The 20,010-nt window shown below is 34.5% G+C and overlaps 1 protein-coding gene across 4 annotated transcripts in view; it reads right to left on the bottom strand.

Annotated features, from left to right (window-relative positions):
- LOC145265458 (acetylcholine receptor subunit alpha-like) overlaps positions 1-20,010 on the bottom strand; it is a 1,250,815-nt gene that overhangs the window by 497,588 nt on the left and 733,217 nt on the right. For all 4 annotated transcript variants that reach the window (XM_080121317.1, XM_080121320.1, XM_080121318.1 and 1 more), the window contains one exon: positions 19,713-19,826. In XM_080121317.1, coding sequence (XP_079977443.1) covers positions 19,713-19,826 — 114 coding nt within the window. The remainder of the gene's footprint in view (positions 1-19,712; positions 19,827-20,010) is intronic.

Here is a 20,010-nt window from a genome sequence, read left to right as displayed (position 1 = left end):
CCCTTAATTTCCTCAAAATTCCTGTTATTGTGGTACCCTTTGCTAGGAAATCTGTCATCACTACTCCGTCCTGGTCCCAGAAGACTGTGAGCATGACCTTGCCAGCGGAGGGCTGCACCCTTGCCTTCTTTGGAGGTGGTGAGTCCAATTGCTTCCACTGCATTGACTGGGCTTTGGTCTCTGGATCATAGTGATGGACCCAGGTGTAATCAGTCCTTTGAAAAACTTTGACTTATCCTCTTGACACATCTCCAAATTCATCCTCGAGCACTCGACGCGTTCTCGCTTCTGGAATGGTGTGAGTGACCTGAGAATCCATCTGGCAGACACCTTATACAAATGGTCATGAATGATAGTTTCCACAGACCCTGTACTAATCTTGACATCTTGGGCTATTTGGCGAATAGTAATGCGCCGATCTTCCAAAATGGCAGCCTCAACTTGACAGACAGATGTCTCATCCATGGCAGAAGGGGGACGACCAGGCCTGGGAGCTGTTTTCACAGACTTCCGGCCATGTTTAAATTCACGATGCTAGCATTCCACAAGGTCATATGATGGGGCATTATCACCATAAGTTTCTTTCATTTCATCAAAAGTCTCCCGTGGTGTGCGTCCTTTCAAATACAAAAACCGGATCACTGCTCGACATTCAACAGGCTCTATTTCACACCTGACTCAGTTCAAACACCTGTAAAACAGAAACCACACTTAATTCAGAGCTGTAATTTTCCACATAACCCGTAGAGATATATATCATTTCACATGAAAATTTTCAGCTACATCAAGTGGTTCAGGGCATTACTTATTGCACACCCCTCGTATCTTTATTTCGTTCTTATTTAATATTTGCATTATTTACATTTTTCGCAAAATTGTTCTCATCTTGAGTATTTTGGTAACAAAGTTTCGGTCAATACAATGCCTTTCTTATGTCTTTCTTGTCGAACTTCTGGATCTTCCTGTCGATCTCGACATTGTTTACAAGAAAACGTGCTTAATTAATAAAGTACATGGGAAAGTTCAATTGTAAAGTTACACTCTCATGGAGGTTTATGGTTCAACCACCAGTGCGGGTGACATTCAAAATACAATTGCAAATTATTTGGGACGTTTACTCAGTTATGGCTGACGGAATGAGAGCATACTATCCCCGTTAATTAAATAAACGGTTCTCTTCGAAATTCCGTGCAGATTCCGAATTTCATATAAAGATTTTCGAGTTCAACAAGATAAGCATAAAGAAGGTCGGAGGTTACATAGATCAGAACGTTGTGAAAAACAAACAAAAAAAAAACACTCAAAATAAGAACAGTAGTCCGAAGATTTCAAATGATACAAATAATCAATCCTCATCTAAAGAATTCAGATACATAATATATATATATATATATATATATATATATATATATATATATAATTATTTTTTTACTATAATAATTAAATACCTACAGACACTAGTGTTTCATCCTTTCGGGAATCTTCAGTGCAGGATGGCACGATTAATACCAGTCGAACAACCGAACCCCGCATGACGAGACATCTCTGGCTCGGTTAGCGAAGACCTAATCCACTCGGCTACCATTAACCGCGTGAAATAACGTCGAATTTAAACATTTTAATTTAAATGCTCATTTACGTCAGTCAGAGAGTGATCTAATCGTTATACGATGATCTATGCATAATATATGTATATGTATATATATATATACATATGTGTGTGTGTGTTAGGTCTCTGAATTTGGAATATGTACACACACATATATTAAATATACATACACATATATAGATATTTATATACATTTATGTGTATGTGTGTTAAAAAATGAAATAAGCAGATACACCAAATACCTTTAACTCTTGTGATTCGCTCTTTCCTTCCATCTTACATATTCATTTAGAGATTAAGCGTGCACTGTAACAAGATAAGAAACAACATCCTCGTAGTCTTAGAAATATATATATATATATATATATATATATATATATATTCAGAGACCTAACACACACACACACACACACACACACACATATATATATATATATATATATTATGCATAGATCATAAAATTATGCTAAAAATATTCCTATCGAAGTCAGGTGACTTCATTCGATTCATGTAGTAATTACCGGTGTCCTTTATCTAATCTGATTAAAGTTGGCTCGAACACTTCACATATGCCTCATCCAAATGCAACAGATTTTGTACTACATAGATCAGACCATCCTCCGGACCTTTCAGCTTTATAACATAGACAATGTCTCTTAAAATCGACCCGGAAACAATTATCTGCAAAAAGATCAGATGTAAAATCGAATTGCAAAAGTTTTTTCGAATCTGTGTCTTTCGGTGATGTCGTTCGAAGCAGAAATCGATCAAATCGAAAAGAAAAAAGAGTAAATTTCTTTTTAGCAATTTTTTAAAATTCCGTGCAGATTCCGAATTTCATATAAAGATTTTCGAGTTCAACAAGATAAGCATAAAGAAGGTCGGAGGTTACATAGATCGGAACGCTGAAATCCGGTGAAATGCTTTTTTCTTAGAAATCGTTTTACGGCGTATCAACATTTTTTGTTAAATATTTAATGAACAAAATAAAACAAAAATTGTACTTTTGAAATTTTCTCAATTTTATTTCATTTTAGGAACGACTTGTTGAGGGTAAAAATGTCTCTCTCTTTCAAGTAGCCTTGTTCTTTGTTAAATTCTGAAATGGAAGACGTACTTTTCAGGTCGTAGAAACTTGGCGGGAAAATATGAAAGTCTTTTTTCGATGTTGTAGAAAATGATTTCTGCCGCGAATATCTTACAAGGACGAACCTAAAATTAAAGCTCAGTCGATCAGTTTTCATGGTAATAATAACAAATCATTCTACCGTACCATAAAGTACCTGACTCCAGATTCAGTCGTCTATCTATAAAATTAAATATACATTCAAATTTGGAATAATTCTGACATATCTGAGGAGAAACGCTACACTCTTTCCTATCTTGACAGAGATCAAAATAGATTTTGAAATCTCGAGAAGATCTCGTTTCTTCCCTCCAACCCCAAATTAGAGACTTGCTACTTTTTCGTAACTTTGTCATTATTACCATGAAAACTGCTCGACTAAGCTCCAATCTTTGATTCATCCTTTTAAGATATTCGTGTCAGTAATCTTTTTCTGCAACACTAAAAAATACTTTCATATGTTCCCTCTACCCTTCAATGGTCAAGTTTCATGCAAATAAAAACTAAAAACAAAATGAAGTTTAACGTATAAATGTATATTTGCGCATGCGTAGAATAGCACTTCAAGTTGATTACGATTGATTAATTCCAATTTTTCAATTTTGACCTATTAACAGCTAGTTTTACATGCTAAAACCAAATCGAATTTGTTTGGTAGGTCTGAATCCTTATATATTTAGTTTTAAGTTTGTAGACCGAAAATTGACAAAGTAGTTTTGTAGAAACCGTTCCGCGCGTGCGCACACACAAAGCCACTTTATATATATATATATATATATATATATATATATATATATATATATATATATATACACTAGGTGTTACTCGGTCGTAAAATATGCTTAAATATGGTATTATAATTTATGCAGATTTCGTATTTATTATTAGAGAGCCAGTCATCTATTGATTATTGATTATTGTATTGTACTGAACATATAGTTGTGATTTCGAAAGTGGAAAAATATGATACCATCAGCATATGATCATTTTTGCTGTTAAAAATATTAATTCCATATGTATTGCAAACGTTTCCGATTTTTCGTCGAATCATCATCAAGTGAAAAGTAAATAAAATGCTGGGGGGAAAAGAAAAGAAGAAAATTTCAAGTTGTAACTGTGAAACTGCAGATTAAAGTCAGTTAAGTTACGAGAGAACGTTTTTGTGCAATTCCAGAGAGTATTAATAATATCAGAATTAGAATTGTATTTCGTTTCGTATTTTTAAATATTAGTACAGGTTTCATAGGCAATATTATTTAAAAATATTTACTTATTTTAACGCTAAAAAAATTATTCGAAAAATCGAAAAATAAGAAAACGTATATTTAATCGGGGCTTTTTGTTATTCTTAACAATGTCTAATTGAATAATAAAATCAATAGACACACATCTCCCAGTAGAAAGTTTTTTTTTCAAATCTATAACAGAAGAAAGATTATGTTTAAGATCGTCAAACATAAATATCAGTTGATGTGATATTGCAAACAAACATAGACAGAATTTGATGAATGACATCATCATTATTTTTTTTTTAATTAAAAAATAATTATTTTGAGAATTATTCTATCAGGCAACTAATTCCTCGTAATATATAATAATCAATATATAATAATCAATAGAGGATTGGTTTTATAATAGTGCATAAGCAATCTGCATAAATTAAAATACCATGTGTAAGCGTATTGTACGATCGCGACCAGCTAGTATATATATATATATATATATATATATATATATATATATATATATATATATATATAGTTTGTGTGTGTGCGGTGTTGCATAAAAGTATAATATATTACAAACATTTTTCTAATTACTTTAAGTAAATGGTCCATTGGGGAGAGGGAAATTATGTTTTGAACTTCTTTCTCACTCAGTGTTTGTAATGTAAAAGAGTATTTTACTGAAGCATTCGAACATATATGTGTCTCATATAAAGATGAAGTGTTATCCCAGGAAAAGTGCCCTTTTATCTCTTGCGAATATTGATTTAATTAAAATGAAACAAAAAAGTGCATATATATATATATATATATATATATATATATATATATATATATATATATGGTAACTGTCTGTCTGTTTGCTAACTATTTCAAGTTTATAAGGTTTGCATCTTTCAAATGAGGTAAGAATAATTCCTTATCTGGGCAAAGTTCAATCGAAAGAATGTAAGAAGAAGAAAGAAACGAAACAAACAAGTTAAAAAAATTCAATTCATTGTAGGAGAATGTCGAGACTGTGTTGTTACACGAATCCCTTGAAGTCGTCTCCACAACTTGGTTCGATACAACAAAAGGCAGAGCATCAATTTGATCGCAGGTCTCGTTCTATCGTTTACGATGATTCTCTTATCTTCTCTCGACCGATGATGTAATTCTGCAATTATTTTCTCAACACGTTCCCAAATACAATACAGCAATATGTAGATAGAAAAATATTGAATTTTCCATTTTCGTGACAACGATAAAGTCACCAGAATATCATACCAGCATTCTTTACGGGACGTTTATCAAAACCTTTGATCCCGTTACAAACTATTATCAACACCCCTGAATCCCGTTACAAACTAGGTTCTAATTCTTGTACTATTCTGTTTTTTTTAATCAACTAAAGTAATCACGTCACGCAGTTACTGTCATAAAATACATATTAAAAATGTTCCAACGTAAGTCCTTAGTCATTGGTATTTTCAGGATTTTTAATCACTCAGCATCTCTTAAAAAAACGCTCCCATCTAGAATGCAACGGTTTGCAACGCACTTAACTCGATAACTCAACCGACTACAGGTCATATGTATTTTTGCTTGACGTTTTGAATAGGAGCAAAGTGTAGTATATTTTCTGGTGTTACATTTAATCATTTTGTCCTCTAACAGGGAAGAAGAAATCCTGCTTTGTGGTAATTGTACTTTTTCTAATCCAGATTGCTCTTATCGGTGGACTGAATTTTTCTCATGTTAGAAACAGACTTTGTGTTTAAATCTGCCCATATATGGAGATTAATAAATAGGGATATCATGTAGTATAGACACCCAACATTAGACAATGCAATTGTTCTAGCAAATCAAATTCCCTCCGCATGTACCTTGTTATTTGCTATAGAATAGTGTAATATATCTCAAACCTTTTTTAATTTTGAAAAAATTAAGCATATAATGATTATTCTATTCAGCTTTTTTTTACCCAAGTCCAATCAAGTGTAACGTTACACATATTTACACACGCATTAGCATATAAATCCCCGGGACCCAACACGTTGTAGCAGAGTACGTCGCAAGGAACATAATACAACGAATCCTATTTTTTGTTACAACGACATTTATCTCCGGGTACCTTCCCGAATAAAACGTGATCGTGCTCCTTCTCTCCAACCTCTGCCCCTTCGAACGTCATCGTCAGTCTGTGTACACGTTCTTTTTTCCTACCGTGACATCATTTCAAACACGACTCGGTATTTGCATACGCGCGTCTGCGCTCTGTTACACAAGTAAGCATGCTATGACTATTTTGTTTGTAGTTTCCAACAGGTTTGTTTGCTACTTATATTTGTAAACTGATCACCTGTCGCCAGTGCTCGCAATGAAGAAGGCCGGCGAAATAACTTCTTACAAAACCGATTGCAGTCCGCTTCATACAAGACTACTTTTCTAACGTTAACTTCTTTTTCATTTCCAATCAAGTTTTTATTTATTTTTTATGCTTCAGTTTCATCGTATTATCGACTTTTCTTCTTTATCTTTGTTTCCTTTGAACGTATGGAATCAATCAATCGATTTGCATCGGTATACATTTCACATTGAACATTTGACTAGGAAACAACTTCAGTTGTAAGTTATACGATTATATATATATATATATATATATATATATATATATATTCTTGACTACCCGTGATCCGCTGGGTCAGTATATCTTATAGCTAGGAATGGAATAGTGAGTATACAGAATTAATGTTTAAACGCGCGAAAATTGAATGCACGCGAAAACAAACGTGGCGGCAAATGAAAACAAGTAATATTTGACGGTGAGACTTTTTCAAAACAAATCTTAAAAAAATGAAAGTCCCCCACCCACCACCGGTTTGAGTGTTTATACGCATTTAAAAACATTTTTGGAACTTATGACCTAACCCCAACCACAACCCATTTCCCCTTTCTTCCGTAACTGAATAATCGGTATCCCCTTACAATTATTTTCTTTGCATCCTTTTTTCAACTACTAGAATTTCAGTCCGGCGTTTGGAGGTGTATGTTTAGCAAAAAAAAAAAAAAAAACTGGTAGTAGGAAGGCAGGCTCGAACCCGTACCGCGAAGGAGGAAAAGAACGGGGAGAAAACTGATGTCTTTGCTGTTACGACCACCGGGAAACCGGAAGTGACGTAGGTTTATATTAAGGCTAGACAATCGAACAGAGGACTTTCGAATATATCAGCGAAAAAAGCGACCTCTTCCTGTAGAAAAGTGCCCAATTGATGGTGAAGATATTAATGTTTTTTAGCCAATTCTTCGATATTCGTCGTCTGAAAGGTTGAGCTTCAAAACGGTAATGATCTTGTGAAAATCTGTTGCCTCTTTCGAAAGTTTTAGGCAGACATGCAAACATGCATACATACATTTACATATTGATAGCTAAAATTTTAAGCCCAAACCGATTAAAAAGCTTGCCTTATCTCTGAATACCCTTTATGTAAAATTTCAGATGTTTAGACCAGAAATTTTCTGAGTAATTTGGTAGACCGCAGAGGTCAATTTTTTTTTTTAACTTTGACCCGTATTATGACCACTTAACATTTATTGTTTTGGGCTCAAATCAAGTTATTAAGGTAGATCCATGTTCAAGGAACTTATATCTAAAATGTCAAGTGTTTAGACACAAAATTAGCGGAGGAGTTATGTAGAGTTATCAAAGGTCAAATCGTTGAACTTTGACCCCTTAACAGCCAAATTTCTGTCCGAAAATGGATCAAAGATTTTCCAAAATCTCAGTACTCTGTAAATCAAATTTCGAGTTTGTAGAGTTATTGCGTAGGGAAATGTCCCAGGTCATTATTTTTTATTTATTTATTTACGACTTTTTAAAAGGTGTTTTTGCATTTAATCACTCGCGCCAATTGTTAAATAGTACTAGTCTACCCGGAGACCCATAAAGAGTATAATGAACAATGTTCAAAATAAAAAGTGATTTTGGGATTATATTATCTTTTATTGTTATGAGAAAACATTTTTTAGGTGATTAGTGAAAAAATAAAACTTAGGAAACCTCCAGAGCACTACTGCAAGCACGAATTAAAATCATGGAGGCCCTACTAAAAGCACTACTAAAACCAAATGTCTACCTTCTACTTGAAGAGAAAATAATTTGAAGTGAGGCGTAAAAAAATAAATCGTCAGAATCTACAGGAGCGCTACTAAAAGCAGTCAATGTGGCTATAAATATGAATATAGTTGTATATTGTGTATTTATATTTAAATAAGTTTTTCTAACTCAACTGGGTTAAAGTACATTTAGTTGTAAGGAAAACACGTTAAAATAAGTTAAAATAAAAAAAAATATTGACATTGTGTATTCTTTGAATAGCAGCAGTGGCTCTTAATATCTGACTGAAGACAGGGCGGTCATGAAGCAGACGAATTTTTTGAAACCTGAAGTAAAAAACCGGATAAACGGTTTAAACGCCCAAGCAAAGAAGGAAGTTTATCTTACTTTTATCTCCCTCTTCCCCCAAAATACTGAAGCTTCATCTGCTGTCTACAACGAACATCAATGGATTCAATGACACAATCCAAAACCATCCTAAGGTAAGCACAACAATCGCACTTTTCAGTCATCCTACTGTTCTAAGTTAGTTACCTACTGTGAGTTATATATAAAACTATGGAAAAAGCTTAAAAGTGTCTAGGAGTTCCTTGATAGTGAATTTATACTTTGTCCGTTGAATATATGCTTAGGAAAATTCCATAGTTCTGGTGTATGAAATTTCCCGAAAGAATCCAGCACACAACTAATAGGTGTTTAACATGGAACATGTTTTGCTTCTATACATTTTTACCTCTCTTTCAATTTCCTACCAATGAATTTGTCATTGTTTGTATTTTTGTCATTATTTGGGTTGCGCGGAAGAGTCTGCGCATGTCTCTCAATAAAACAAATTTTTCCAAGTCCCCTGAAGTTCTTAAGTCAATCAAATTCTTCTCAGCTGACAACATTAAGGCCGAGTTCAAAAAGTATCGGGTAATGCCATGGGCTCAAACACAGAGACAACTTCCTGTGGAAAACTCTGCAGAACTGGTCGGCCACTAATATCAGATTACTTGGCGCTCACATCCAGCAACACATTAAGCGCAAATGTCTCTACCTTCAACATTATATGCAAATGTGCCTTTCTTATCAGAACCTGTGCCTAACACATAAACAGATGACCCACCTTCGCTTCTTCAAATGTCTACAATGACCTCACATCTAATGAAGAAGGCTATAAAGGATTTCTTCATGAGAAAGTTGACAGGCATGCTGGCTAGACCTGAAAGAAAAAGTAATTTCAACAGATAAGTGCCACCAAAAGACAGTATGAAGAGAACTTGACCTCAGTTGAATGTCTAGAGCGACTTCAAAAAAGACGAAAAAGAAGAAGCAAAAAAAAAAAAAAAAAAAAAAAATGGAAGACAGAGTCTCGGCGGTGATGACGAGGGGTAGAAAGAAAATTCAGAATATCAGTAGGAAGAAGCCAAAAGTACGAGCTGGATAACCCCGACACCTCAGAGGCAGCCACTGATGTCACAGAGCTACAGAGAAACAACGATTACGCAGACAGTGATGGTGACCCTGAATGGGTTCCTTCCAAAGCTAGAAGAAACTTTTTTCTGCTTTAATTTAAAGCAATTGACAGTTGAACCGTCTCTCTGTACCTTTTTGTCTATGCTTATTCTATCCTACCAAATAAATGTTTTGCTTACTGATTGGCTTTATTTCTGTTTTGTTGATGTTTAACACATTATGTAATTATCAAATGCAAGGAAATGAATTACCCCATTTTCATATGTACTTAATTATTTTTTAAGTGAAATTTTCTTTGATTCTATTTGTTATAGGATTCTTTTATGTAATATGGTTTTTATCTATATAAAGTATTGGCATATCTTACCCCAGAATCAGAATTCAACAAAGCAAAATGTATGGTATGGAATTACCCCAGGTTACCTTATCTATATATCTATAAAAGTTTGATTGTCTGTCTATGTGAGGGTGTGTATGTGTGTACATTTTCATACAAAATAACTCTGTCAATTTCCAGTCTACAGACTCGCGATTTGTCATAAGGGGTATTGAAATTTGGGAATATTTTTGTAATCGGTTTTCGGCCAGAAATTTCGCTGTCAAGAGGTCAAATTTAAACGACTTGACCTTTGAGAACTCTATCATACTCCTCCGCCAATTTTGGGTCTAAACACTTGGAATTTTAAATGTAGATCACTTAGACATGGTCTAACTTAATAACTTGATTTGAGCCCAAAACAATACATGTTAAGGTGTCAAAATTGGGGTCAAAGTTAAAAAAAACTGACCTCTGCGGTCTCTACTAAATCACCAATTTTTGCTCTAAACATTTGCAATTTTACATAAAGTGTATTCAGACATAGGGCAAGTTTTTTAATCGATTTTTGGCCAAACATTTGGCTGCCAGGGGGTCAAAGTTAAAAAAGATTTGACATTTACGGTCTCTAGCAAACTATTCAGCCAATTTTATAATTTAAAAAAATTACATAAAGGGTATTCAGATATGCAGCAAGCTTTTTAATCAGTTTTGGGGCGAAAATTTTGTTGCCAAGAGGTCAAAGTTGAAAGAGTTGATCTTTGCAGACTCTACCAAACTCCTCCGCAAATTTTGGATCCAAATACTTGAAATTTTAGATAAAGATTAACCGGACGTGAGTCAAACATTTTATTATTATATATGTATATATGGTAACCGGGGGGAAATTTCATACCCTCTCAGCTGAAAATCTGTTCAGCCAAGGGAAAGTAATTATATATATATATATATATATATATATATATATATATATATATATATATATATATAAACTATAAGGCCGTGTATATATATATTATAATATAATCTATGTAGATATATATTTATTATCATGACAGAGCCAATTGTCTAGTGGTTATTATATTGTACAAAATATATAGTAGTGATTTTAAATAGGTTTTGTATCGGAATGTCTTTCATAAGTATCGATCTCCGATAATCCAAAATTCCGATGAAAAAAGGCACACGCGACTTTGACCAAACTAAGACCTTACAAAGCCTAACATCACAAGTGCATTTAAGAAGTTTTTTTACCACATATAACGAAAGGCCTGACATATAAAATCAACAGTAAGTTCATTGATATCAAATTAACGCGTTAGAAATAACTGTTTAAAGCACAATTGATACATAATACTTGACATTTTCAACCTTAATTCAAATCATTACATATAAAATAATTTTATAAAATCAATAGTAGGTTCTCTTAAGGGCAATATAGACTACCATGTATTGTGGACTATGACAGTGCCGGGATGCATGTGAAGCTTCCACGATGGATTTCTAGCTAGAGCAGGTACTCAATCAATTGTATGAAAAAAATAAGCGATTTTACCGATTTCGATGATATATATTATACTAGCAGCAATTGAATGATGATCAACAAATGTATCACGGTCCTATGTTTTTATTGTATATATATATATATATATATATATATATATATATATATATATATATATATATATATATATATATATATAAGCGAGATAAGACACAGATTAAAATCCGATGAAAAATCCTGATAAATATTACTACAGGTAATACTTTCAGGGTGATCCTAGCCAAAAAGGAAAATCTCAATATTTAAGAATAGAGCAATATATAAATTTAGTTGTTAAAATTAAATTCTGAAAATCAAAATATAGACACATATATTCGAGTTAAAAATTTATTATTTGACAAAAGGAATATATAGAAGGAGTTCCCTCCGATAATGGACTTCCCAGGTTGTATGAAATTCCCTTTTCCAATAATTATTTTCATATAACTATTTTCAATATTTGCGCTGAAAAGCAAAATACGTACCTTTTCACAGCCGTACATTTTGCTAACCGCTTTTCATCTTCTCTGATGATTATTGAAAATCCGTGGATTAAGGAAATTAATATAACCCCTTCTATATATTCCTTTTGTCAAACAAATTCTTAACTCGAATATATGTATCTATATTTTGATTTTCAGAATTTAATTTTAACAACTATATATATATATATATATATATATATATAGTTTTGAGCATCGGTAAATCAATAATATAACTAGTGTACATGTTCTATATTCGTATAATTGTCTTAAATTACAATTCTTTCAGTAAATGAAGGACATTTATGTCTATTGGAAAGTAAATATAATAAATATTAAAATAATGGGAATTCCATCATATACATAATATATATATATATATTTATATATACAGAATCTTGTTTTTTCATTTTATGTTGAATTTACTTATAACGGCACTAGTTTAATTTCAGAAGACTCCCCCTCTCGCTCTTCTCTTATATCGCAATTTCTTAAAACGTCACTAGCAAAAATTCAGTAAGCGATCACGTTTTTGTTTTAACGGTTACTTAAAAAAATAATATTAAATAAAATAAAAATCTTTTGAAACGCTGCTATCGTTAAAGCTAAAACTCTTATCAAATCAGTTTGCACTCTGGAGACGAAGCGTGTTCGAGATAAGTGTATTTTAATTTTTATGTTTAATTTCAAATATTAATAACTACATTCTATTTCAGTACTTAATTTATATTTTATTTCCTGATTGTTTTATTTAATGGTAGCGTTTTCTCATCCATAAATGTTTATTATATCTACCAAGTTGATTGCATGACCAGATTAGGAAATTGTATTCATTCTTAATTCGTGAGAGGTGAATCTATCGCCAAAATTTCCCTTTAAAAACACGCCAGTTGAACTTTTACAATACTTAATAGATATCTTTTTTTTTTTAAAGGAGAGTATAGAACGCTTTGTGGAAGCGTTGTCGGCAGCTCCCGTTACTTTCGCTTCTCTTTATTTGTCACCCAGTCCTCATTTTTTCTTTTTAATGAGTGATTTTTCTGACAAAGGGAGAAGAAAAAGCTGTATTCTAGGTTGGCAGTATTTTGCGTGAACAGTCGACAGAGATGGCGGAAAATTTCTGTTTCTATGTCTATCCTTGTAGGCATGTCACTAGTAAGGGTGCTGGAGGTAAACGTTATATCTGGGCTGACGTTATCCGCCTGAAAGTCAGGGACCCGAACCTTGGATTAACCAGTAAGGAGGCTGTCCTATCTGCAGGTGCAAAGTACTGGGGCCGCTGTATTGCCATTTGGTGAATGGATTCTGGACCATACAGTAGCTTCTGGTGGGGCCTCTCGATGCCATATTAGTGGATAATTGTTACGGCTTTACCTTATCATGTTCTACAAAATAAATTCTTCGTTACTTTTCTCTCTTAGTTTCCCCTCTCTGTCCTGCTCTAAGCAAGTCTGACGACCTAGTCCACAAACTCCAAAATTCCATTATGACAAGTTTCAATAAAAAATACACGATTAAACCCGGATCTGAAACTTCCAACGTAGACCCCCACTACCATGTCTCCTTCTCCAACATCAGAGGTCTACGTTCTAACCTTCCAGAGGTTGAAGCCCAATTACAGGAGACTAAACCAGACCTTTTATTTTTAAGCGAAACCGGAATTGGACGGACTATTTCCCTAAACAAGTTCGTAATTAAAGGACACTCTAACTTAACTTCCAAATCTGACCCCCAAGATCGCCATGGGCATGGAATATGTGCCTATATAAAAGGTGGCTTTCTATGTGGTAGGGACATCTCCAGAGAAGATCCTATCTTACCGTATATGTGCTTTCGGGTTGCACTAGCTCACACTACCGCATTTATATTTACTCTCTATCTCCCCCATAACAACGGAGTTACTATCTTTAAAAGCATATCTGAGAAAATTGACAAGTTCTATCAGCATATCCTTCAACTAACATCCACGTATGTGGAGACTTCAATGTTCATAATATGGAATGGTTGACCCACTCAAACAAGACCGATGATGAGGGGAGGTTCTGTCATGATTTCTCCATTGTTCTCGAACCCACCCGTGTGCCCAAAAATGACGGCCAGTATGCGAGTCTCCTGGACCTTTTTCTCACAACTTGCCCTGAACTATGTTCAGTTTCCGTTCTGTCTCCTCTTAGATCTTCCGACCACTCAGTTGTATCAATTAAGATAAAAATGAAATGTAATAATTCCTCAGACGTACCTCTCCATCGTACAGTATATCGATACACTATGGCTGACTGGGATAGTCAGCCATACATTTATATCGAATCTTCCTCCGTGTTCCATGTTTAAAAAGGATATGTCGTCTATAGTATCAGACCTGACAGAATGGTTAATTGTAGGTACAGACCATTTCATACCCTCGAAAAAGTTCCAGCAAAAACCTAACAGCCAGCCATGGTTTTCTCTAGAATGTGCTGCTGCTATTACGCACAGAAATCACTTTTTCCACTGCTTCCAACGTAATAGATGTATGGAAACTAAAGCCGCTTTCAGGACTGCCAGCAACCATTGTAAGAATGTATTAAAGAATGCGAGAGAGTTATATGCTCAGTCCATCAATTCCAAAGTAGTTGAGCAGCAGCTTGGTTACCACCAGTTTTGGAAAATAGCAAACAGAACCCTGAACAGAAGCGTGTGCTCTATCCCAACTATCATCAATGGACATGAGTTAATCTCGTCAGCATCAGACAAAGCCAAACTCTTTGCCAAGAACTTTGCAGCTAATTTTACCCTTTGCGACCAAGGCCGCCAACCCCCAATATTTCCTCCTGTATCAGAAAACACGCTATGTGATATACAAATATCTGTACGTGATGTTGCCAAGCTAATCAAAAACCTTGATTCCAGTAAAGCAACCGGCCCTGACGGTATTCCAATTATAGTACTCAAAAAACTTCAACCAGAACTAGCGCCCATACTCACAAAACTGTTTAAACGTTGTCTTAAGGAGAATAGCTTCCCATCACCCTGGAAAATTTCATCAGTATGCCCTGTATTTAAGAATTCAAGGATTTTGCTTTTCCATAATTTTCAGTGTTCTTTAGAAAGTTGCAAATAACAGTTTTACTGCGATTTACCTTACCTGCTATCGCTCGCTGTGATAAACTTTGCTTATGGAATCCTAGAATTCGAGAGTGCTCAACTTCGGTTAGTTTTCTTGCTTTAGGCATGGTAACACCTTTACACAGTGATTGCTAATCTCTAACTGAACTAAAAACATTAGAATGACCATAAATCTAACAATTGGTCTTATAATTTTGATCATGTGCAAAAAGACTAATTTAATAAAAATGCAAATTTTTAAATAAAAGTTTTGGAATGTACATTTTTGTTTCCATAACCTTTTAGATTGTAGTATTAGTAACATTAAGTCGGAAGAGTTTAAAATCTATCCTTAAAAAAGGGCTCTTTTTAAAGATTTATAAGTGGTCTTAAATTATTGATCAGCAGTATATATATATATATATATATATATATATATATATTAGGTTGGCACAAAAACAATATCGTTTTCTCACGTATGCTACATTTTTATATCATTTTGAAGTGCGTTTTTCGGTCTATCGAATCGTATTATTCGTTACCGTTCTCAACCTCTTCATCGATTTTTGCAGGCTTTTCGACAGCATGGACAAAATTTAAATCCGCACGATTTTCTTGTTCAAACTAGGCCGAAAAGCTGCTGGGACAGCTTTTGATATAAATGCTATGTTTGGGCCAGGAACAACTAACAAACGTGTGGTTCAATGGTGGTTCAATGGTGACGAGAGCCTCGAAGATGAAGACGGTCGCGGTCGGCCGACTGACGTTGATAACGAACATTTGAAGCCGATTCTCGCAAAACCACACGAGAAGTTTCTGTTGAACTCGAGGTCGACCACTCAACAGCTGTTCGCCATTTAAAGCAAATAGGGAAGTATAAAAAGTTGGACAAATTGATGCCGCATGAATTGAACGATAATCAAAGAAATTGTCGTTTTGAGGTGTCTTCCACGCTCTTTCTACGCAACAACAACGACCCATTTCTCGAGCGGATTGTGACGTGTGATGAAAAGTGGATCATCTACGACAACCTGCAGTGTTCGACACACCAGTTGGATGCCAGAGAAGCTCCGCAACGCTTCCCAAAGCTGAAATTGCACCAAAAAAAGGTTATTGTGACTGTTTGGTAGTCTACGACCGGTCTCATCCATCACAGCGTCTTGAATCCGGGCGAAACGATCACGGCGGAGAGGTACCGCCGACAAATTAGCAAAATGCACCAGAAGCTCCAACGTATTTACCCAAAATTGGTCAATATGAAGGGACTAATTCTCCTCCATGACATGACGTTCGCCCACATGTTGCTCATCTGATCTTGCAGAAGCAAGTATATTTCTAAAGATGATAACTGATCGACTGAGCTCCAATTTTCCTTTCTTATGTGTACATAAATACTTAAACAAAACTTCCACGCAAAAGTTTATTTCCAAGAACTACCCACCTATGGAGCACACCAATACGGTGTTGCTTTCCAGCTGATTGCATCATGATTATTTTCAAGAGCACTTAAATCTATACATATTAAACTTATTTTAGAAGTATTTTAGTGTAAACATGTGCCTGTAATACACAAAAAGAAAATAAACCAGAGAAAGCGCGAGCATTAGGTCATTAATTAAAAGCTTTTACGTATATCCTCTGGTCGGATACATCAGTCATTGGTCATTTAATTCAATCATCAACGCATAGTAATTATTCCTCATTGGCTCAGTCTTAGTTGCACAAGTTTCCATGGCTGAAACCGGTCATCAAAATGCGTTAATAGCAGTTAATAGGTGAACATGGTCAGTTTCGGACATTAGCATTCCAGACATGATTCTGTCTTTCACTATTTATTCCTTTGCTGACCGTGTGTCTTTACTCGAAAACCATCTTTGGATTCTTCACCTTGTTTAAACAGAAATAGTATAAAGAATATATATATATATATATATATATATATATATATATATATATTACACACGCGCGCGTGTGTGCGTGTGTGTATACATATATATACATATATATATATATATATATATATATATATATATATACAAGGTACCCACAAAGTCTGGCTACGTAATCTACAGGATGCTTCCACAATATCTGGCTACATAATGTAGCCAGACTTTGTGGACATCCTATAATATATATATATATATATATATATATATATATATATATATATATATATATATATATATGATGGTTGTTACAAAAGTAATGTCTCCTATTTCTAACTCAAAAAGTTGAAGAGCTACAAAAGAAGGCAGTGGTACCGCTAAAACGAGCATACTTTTGTCCCCTAGAATATTTTTCTACACAGTCACCACTATTCTCAATGCATTTTTGCTAGGAATTCTGACGTACGCCCATCACAGGGGTTACCATATTAGAGTTTCCCACCATCGATATTTTTTTAACATTGAGGTCGCCACTTACCAAGGCCCGAATGCTACTGGAGGATAAGGGTTAATGGGTGTACAGTCGTCACCGGGACAACAGCGTAGTAATCGTTAGTGGTGGAAAGTTGGTATAATTTGATTATTTAAAGAGACAACTGTTGCCACGGAAAGCAGGCTAGTGGGACAAAATTCTACAGATGCGTAGTTCTAAGAAATAAACTTTGTGCATGGAATCTGCATTTAGATTTAGGTATAGGTAGAGACTGAGAAAAGTTGTTGATAGTGGTTGTAGTTAAACGAATGTTTTTTGTGAAAGTTTTGCAAGGTGGGGCATTGATTGAAACTCAGACAAGCACTTGCCATTAAAATAATGATAGAGGTGAGACAGGCTCGCAACCTATATTCTGTGGAAAAAAGACTCCAGAGAAGAGAAAAGGGCATTAATCACTAGGGCCATGGCTTGAGCATATTCTTATCATTGTTTTGACTCTCGAGTATATATCCGACACAGTTAGTCACAGTTAATCAATCGAGAACCACATCAATCTATCTAAAAGCACATAAGATATTACCTGATATATACTCGAGAGTCCAAATAAGGAAAAGAACATTCTCTTGTCATAGTTCTATTAATCACTAGGTTTCGAAGGTTTTGTATTCTTTCAAGGCATAATAGGGCGCTCCGAACAGCTATTACCCAAATGCACCTGATTCTTATATAGGTAGAGGAATGCATCGGCATCAGATATGTCTGCTGGAACGGTAGAATAATCCAACCGTTTTTACGGCAATCTTGATAACGGATTTGATTTATTTGTTTCATTTCAGTTCACGAGTCAGTCCCACAAACTTGTCAAAACACGGTGCTTTCTCAAAATGGGATCCATTCATTTTACTTGGGGAGAGATAGATTTGCACGAGTAGATAAACAGGAAAATAGTACGGATGAAATATATGAGTGAAAATCTTAAAATGATTTCATCAAAGAGAAAACAAAAAGTTCGTCAAATTAAAAAGAAAATTGCGAAGTAGATTAGGATTTTAGGCTTCAATGGAATTCTACTTTTTAGACGATTAGTTGACTTTACAATTGAAATCGATAATTTATTCGAATCGGGAATTTAGAACAAAATCGGCAATTTTATCGGAATCGGGAATTGTATCGAAATCGAAAATTTAGAACGGAATCAATAATTGTAATGGAATTGAGCATTTAGAGTGGAATAGGTAATTGTATCTAATCGGGAATTGTTTATGAATTGGGAATTTTAAAAAAATAGTAATTGTTTAGGAATCAGGAATTTAGAACAGAATCAGTAATTGTATCAGAATCGGGGATTTAGAACAAAACTGGTAATTGTATCGAAAATAGGGAAAATATTGCAATCGTCATATCCTTAGTTTTTACGACCAATTTAGCGGGGATTCGCGAGATTGCATAATAATCGGCCAACGTTTGTACATTTATGTATTAATCGCATTTTATATTATTCTTTTACATCAACCTCTTACTTTCCTCTTTCGTTCCTTCGACTACATTTATTCCATCTATTCCTCTCCTCCTATCACTACCACCTTCATATTCACATACTCCCATCACTTCACGCCTGATTTGCCTTTCGGCATACAAAAGCATTCAATGTGCAGAGAAGCAAAAGAGGTCATAGGAATGTTGACTAGTAAAAATATGCGCAACTCGCTTGCATGTTTCTTGCTAGACTGTTTCAATCAGACTTATACTATACTGTTCCGCACAAAGGAGAAGGTAACGTATGGGAGGATTGTATCATGATGCACGAACATACTACCAAAATTAGGAGGTATGACTGGAAAGATGGTATCATTACAATAACACAGATACATTACACTTCCAGGTAGGAAGGAGGTAATGCTTGGAAAAATATATCATGAAAACAATAGATACTACACTACCCTTACCTTGAATTCAGATTTCAGACAGACTGATACCACTATTAATAGATGTTATGAAAATGTTGATACCACAATGTTTTTATGAAAACCCTCATCTCATGTAAAATGGTTGAGGAACAGTAATTGTTCCTGTTGAAAAAAAAAGCAACGTAAAATCGAAATAACACTTTTTAAAAACCTAACATTAAAAGAATCAAACCCACTGTCGGCTGCAGACACCACAAGATGCCAAACAAACAGACATATTGAACTCACAAAGAATAAAGACCAGAAAACAACAACAACAAAATAGAGAAGAGACCATTTCCATTAGCAAAACCCGGAATTTCCAAATAGCAGAATCATAGGAGAAGCAATAACTCACCTGGGAGAAGGAAAAATTTGTACAAAAAAGCCTTTGTCAATTTTATTACAATAATTTCAAATACTTAAACGGCATAAAATTCAACTCACCTAGGAGAAGGAAAAGTCTTACTCCAAGCCAGGGCAAACATGCCCCTTTCCGCCAGCGATCGGTCATGGGTTTCGATAATCCAGAATAGCCAAGTTGGAAAGATTTGAGAAAAACTAAAACAGAAAATAATTGTTGGGTAAATAATCGATAAGTAAGGAAGATCGACATGATACCACTGGTCTACATGGTCGGAAGCAACATGGTAAATAAAATGAATTTTACAGATTTATTAAAGATGTCTGATAGACTATTTGCAAAATTTATATGAAGAATTTAGTTCCCTTTTATCAAGTGTTC

This window comes from Euprymna scolopes, chromosome 40 (genome assembly GCF_053919585.1).
Source record: "Euprymna scolopes isolate OS-2025 chromosome 40, ASM5391958v1, whole genome shotgun sequence".
Taxonomy (NCBI): domain Eukaryota; kingdom Metazoa; phylum Mollusca; class Cephalopoda; order Sepiida; family Sepiolidae; genus Euprymna; species Euprymna scolopes.
This window is presented reverse-complemented; position numbering and strand designations above follow the sequence as displayed.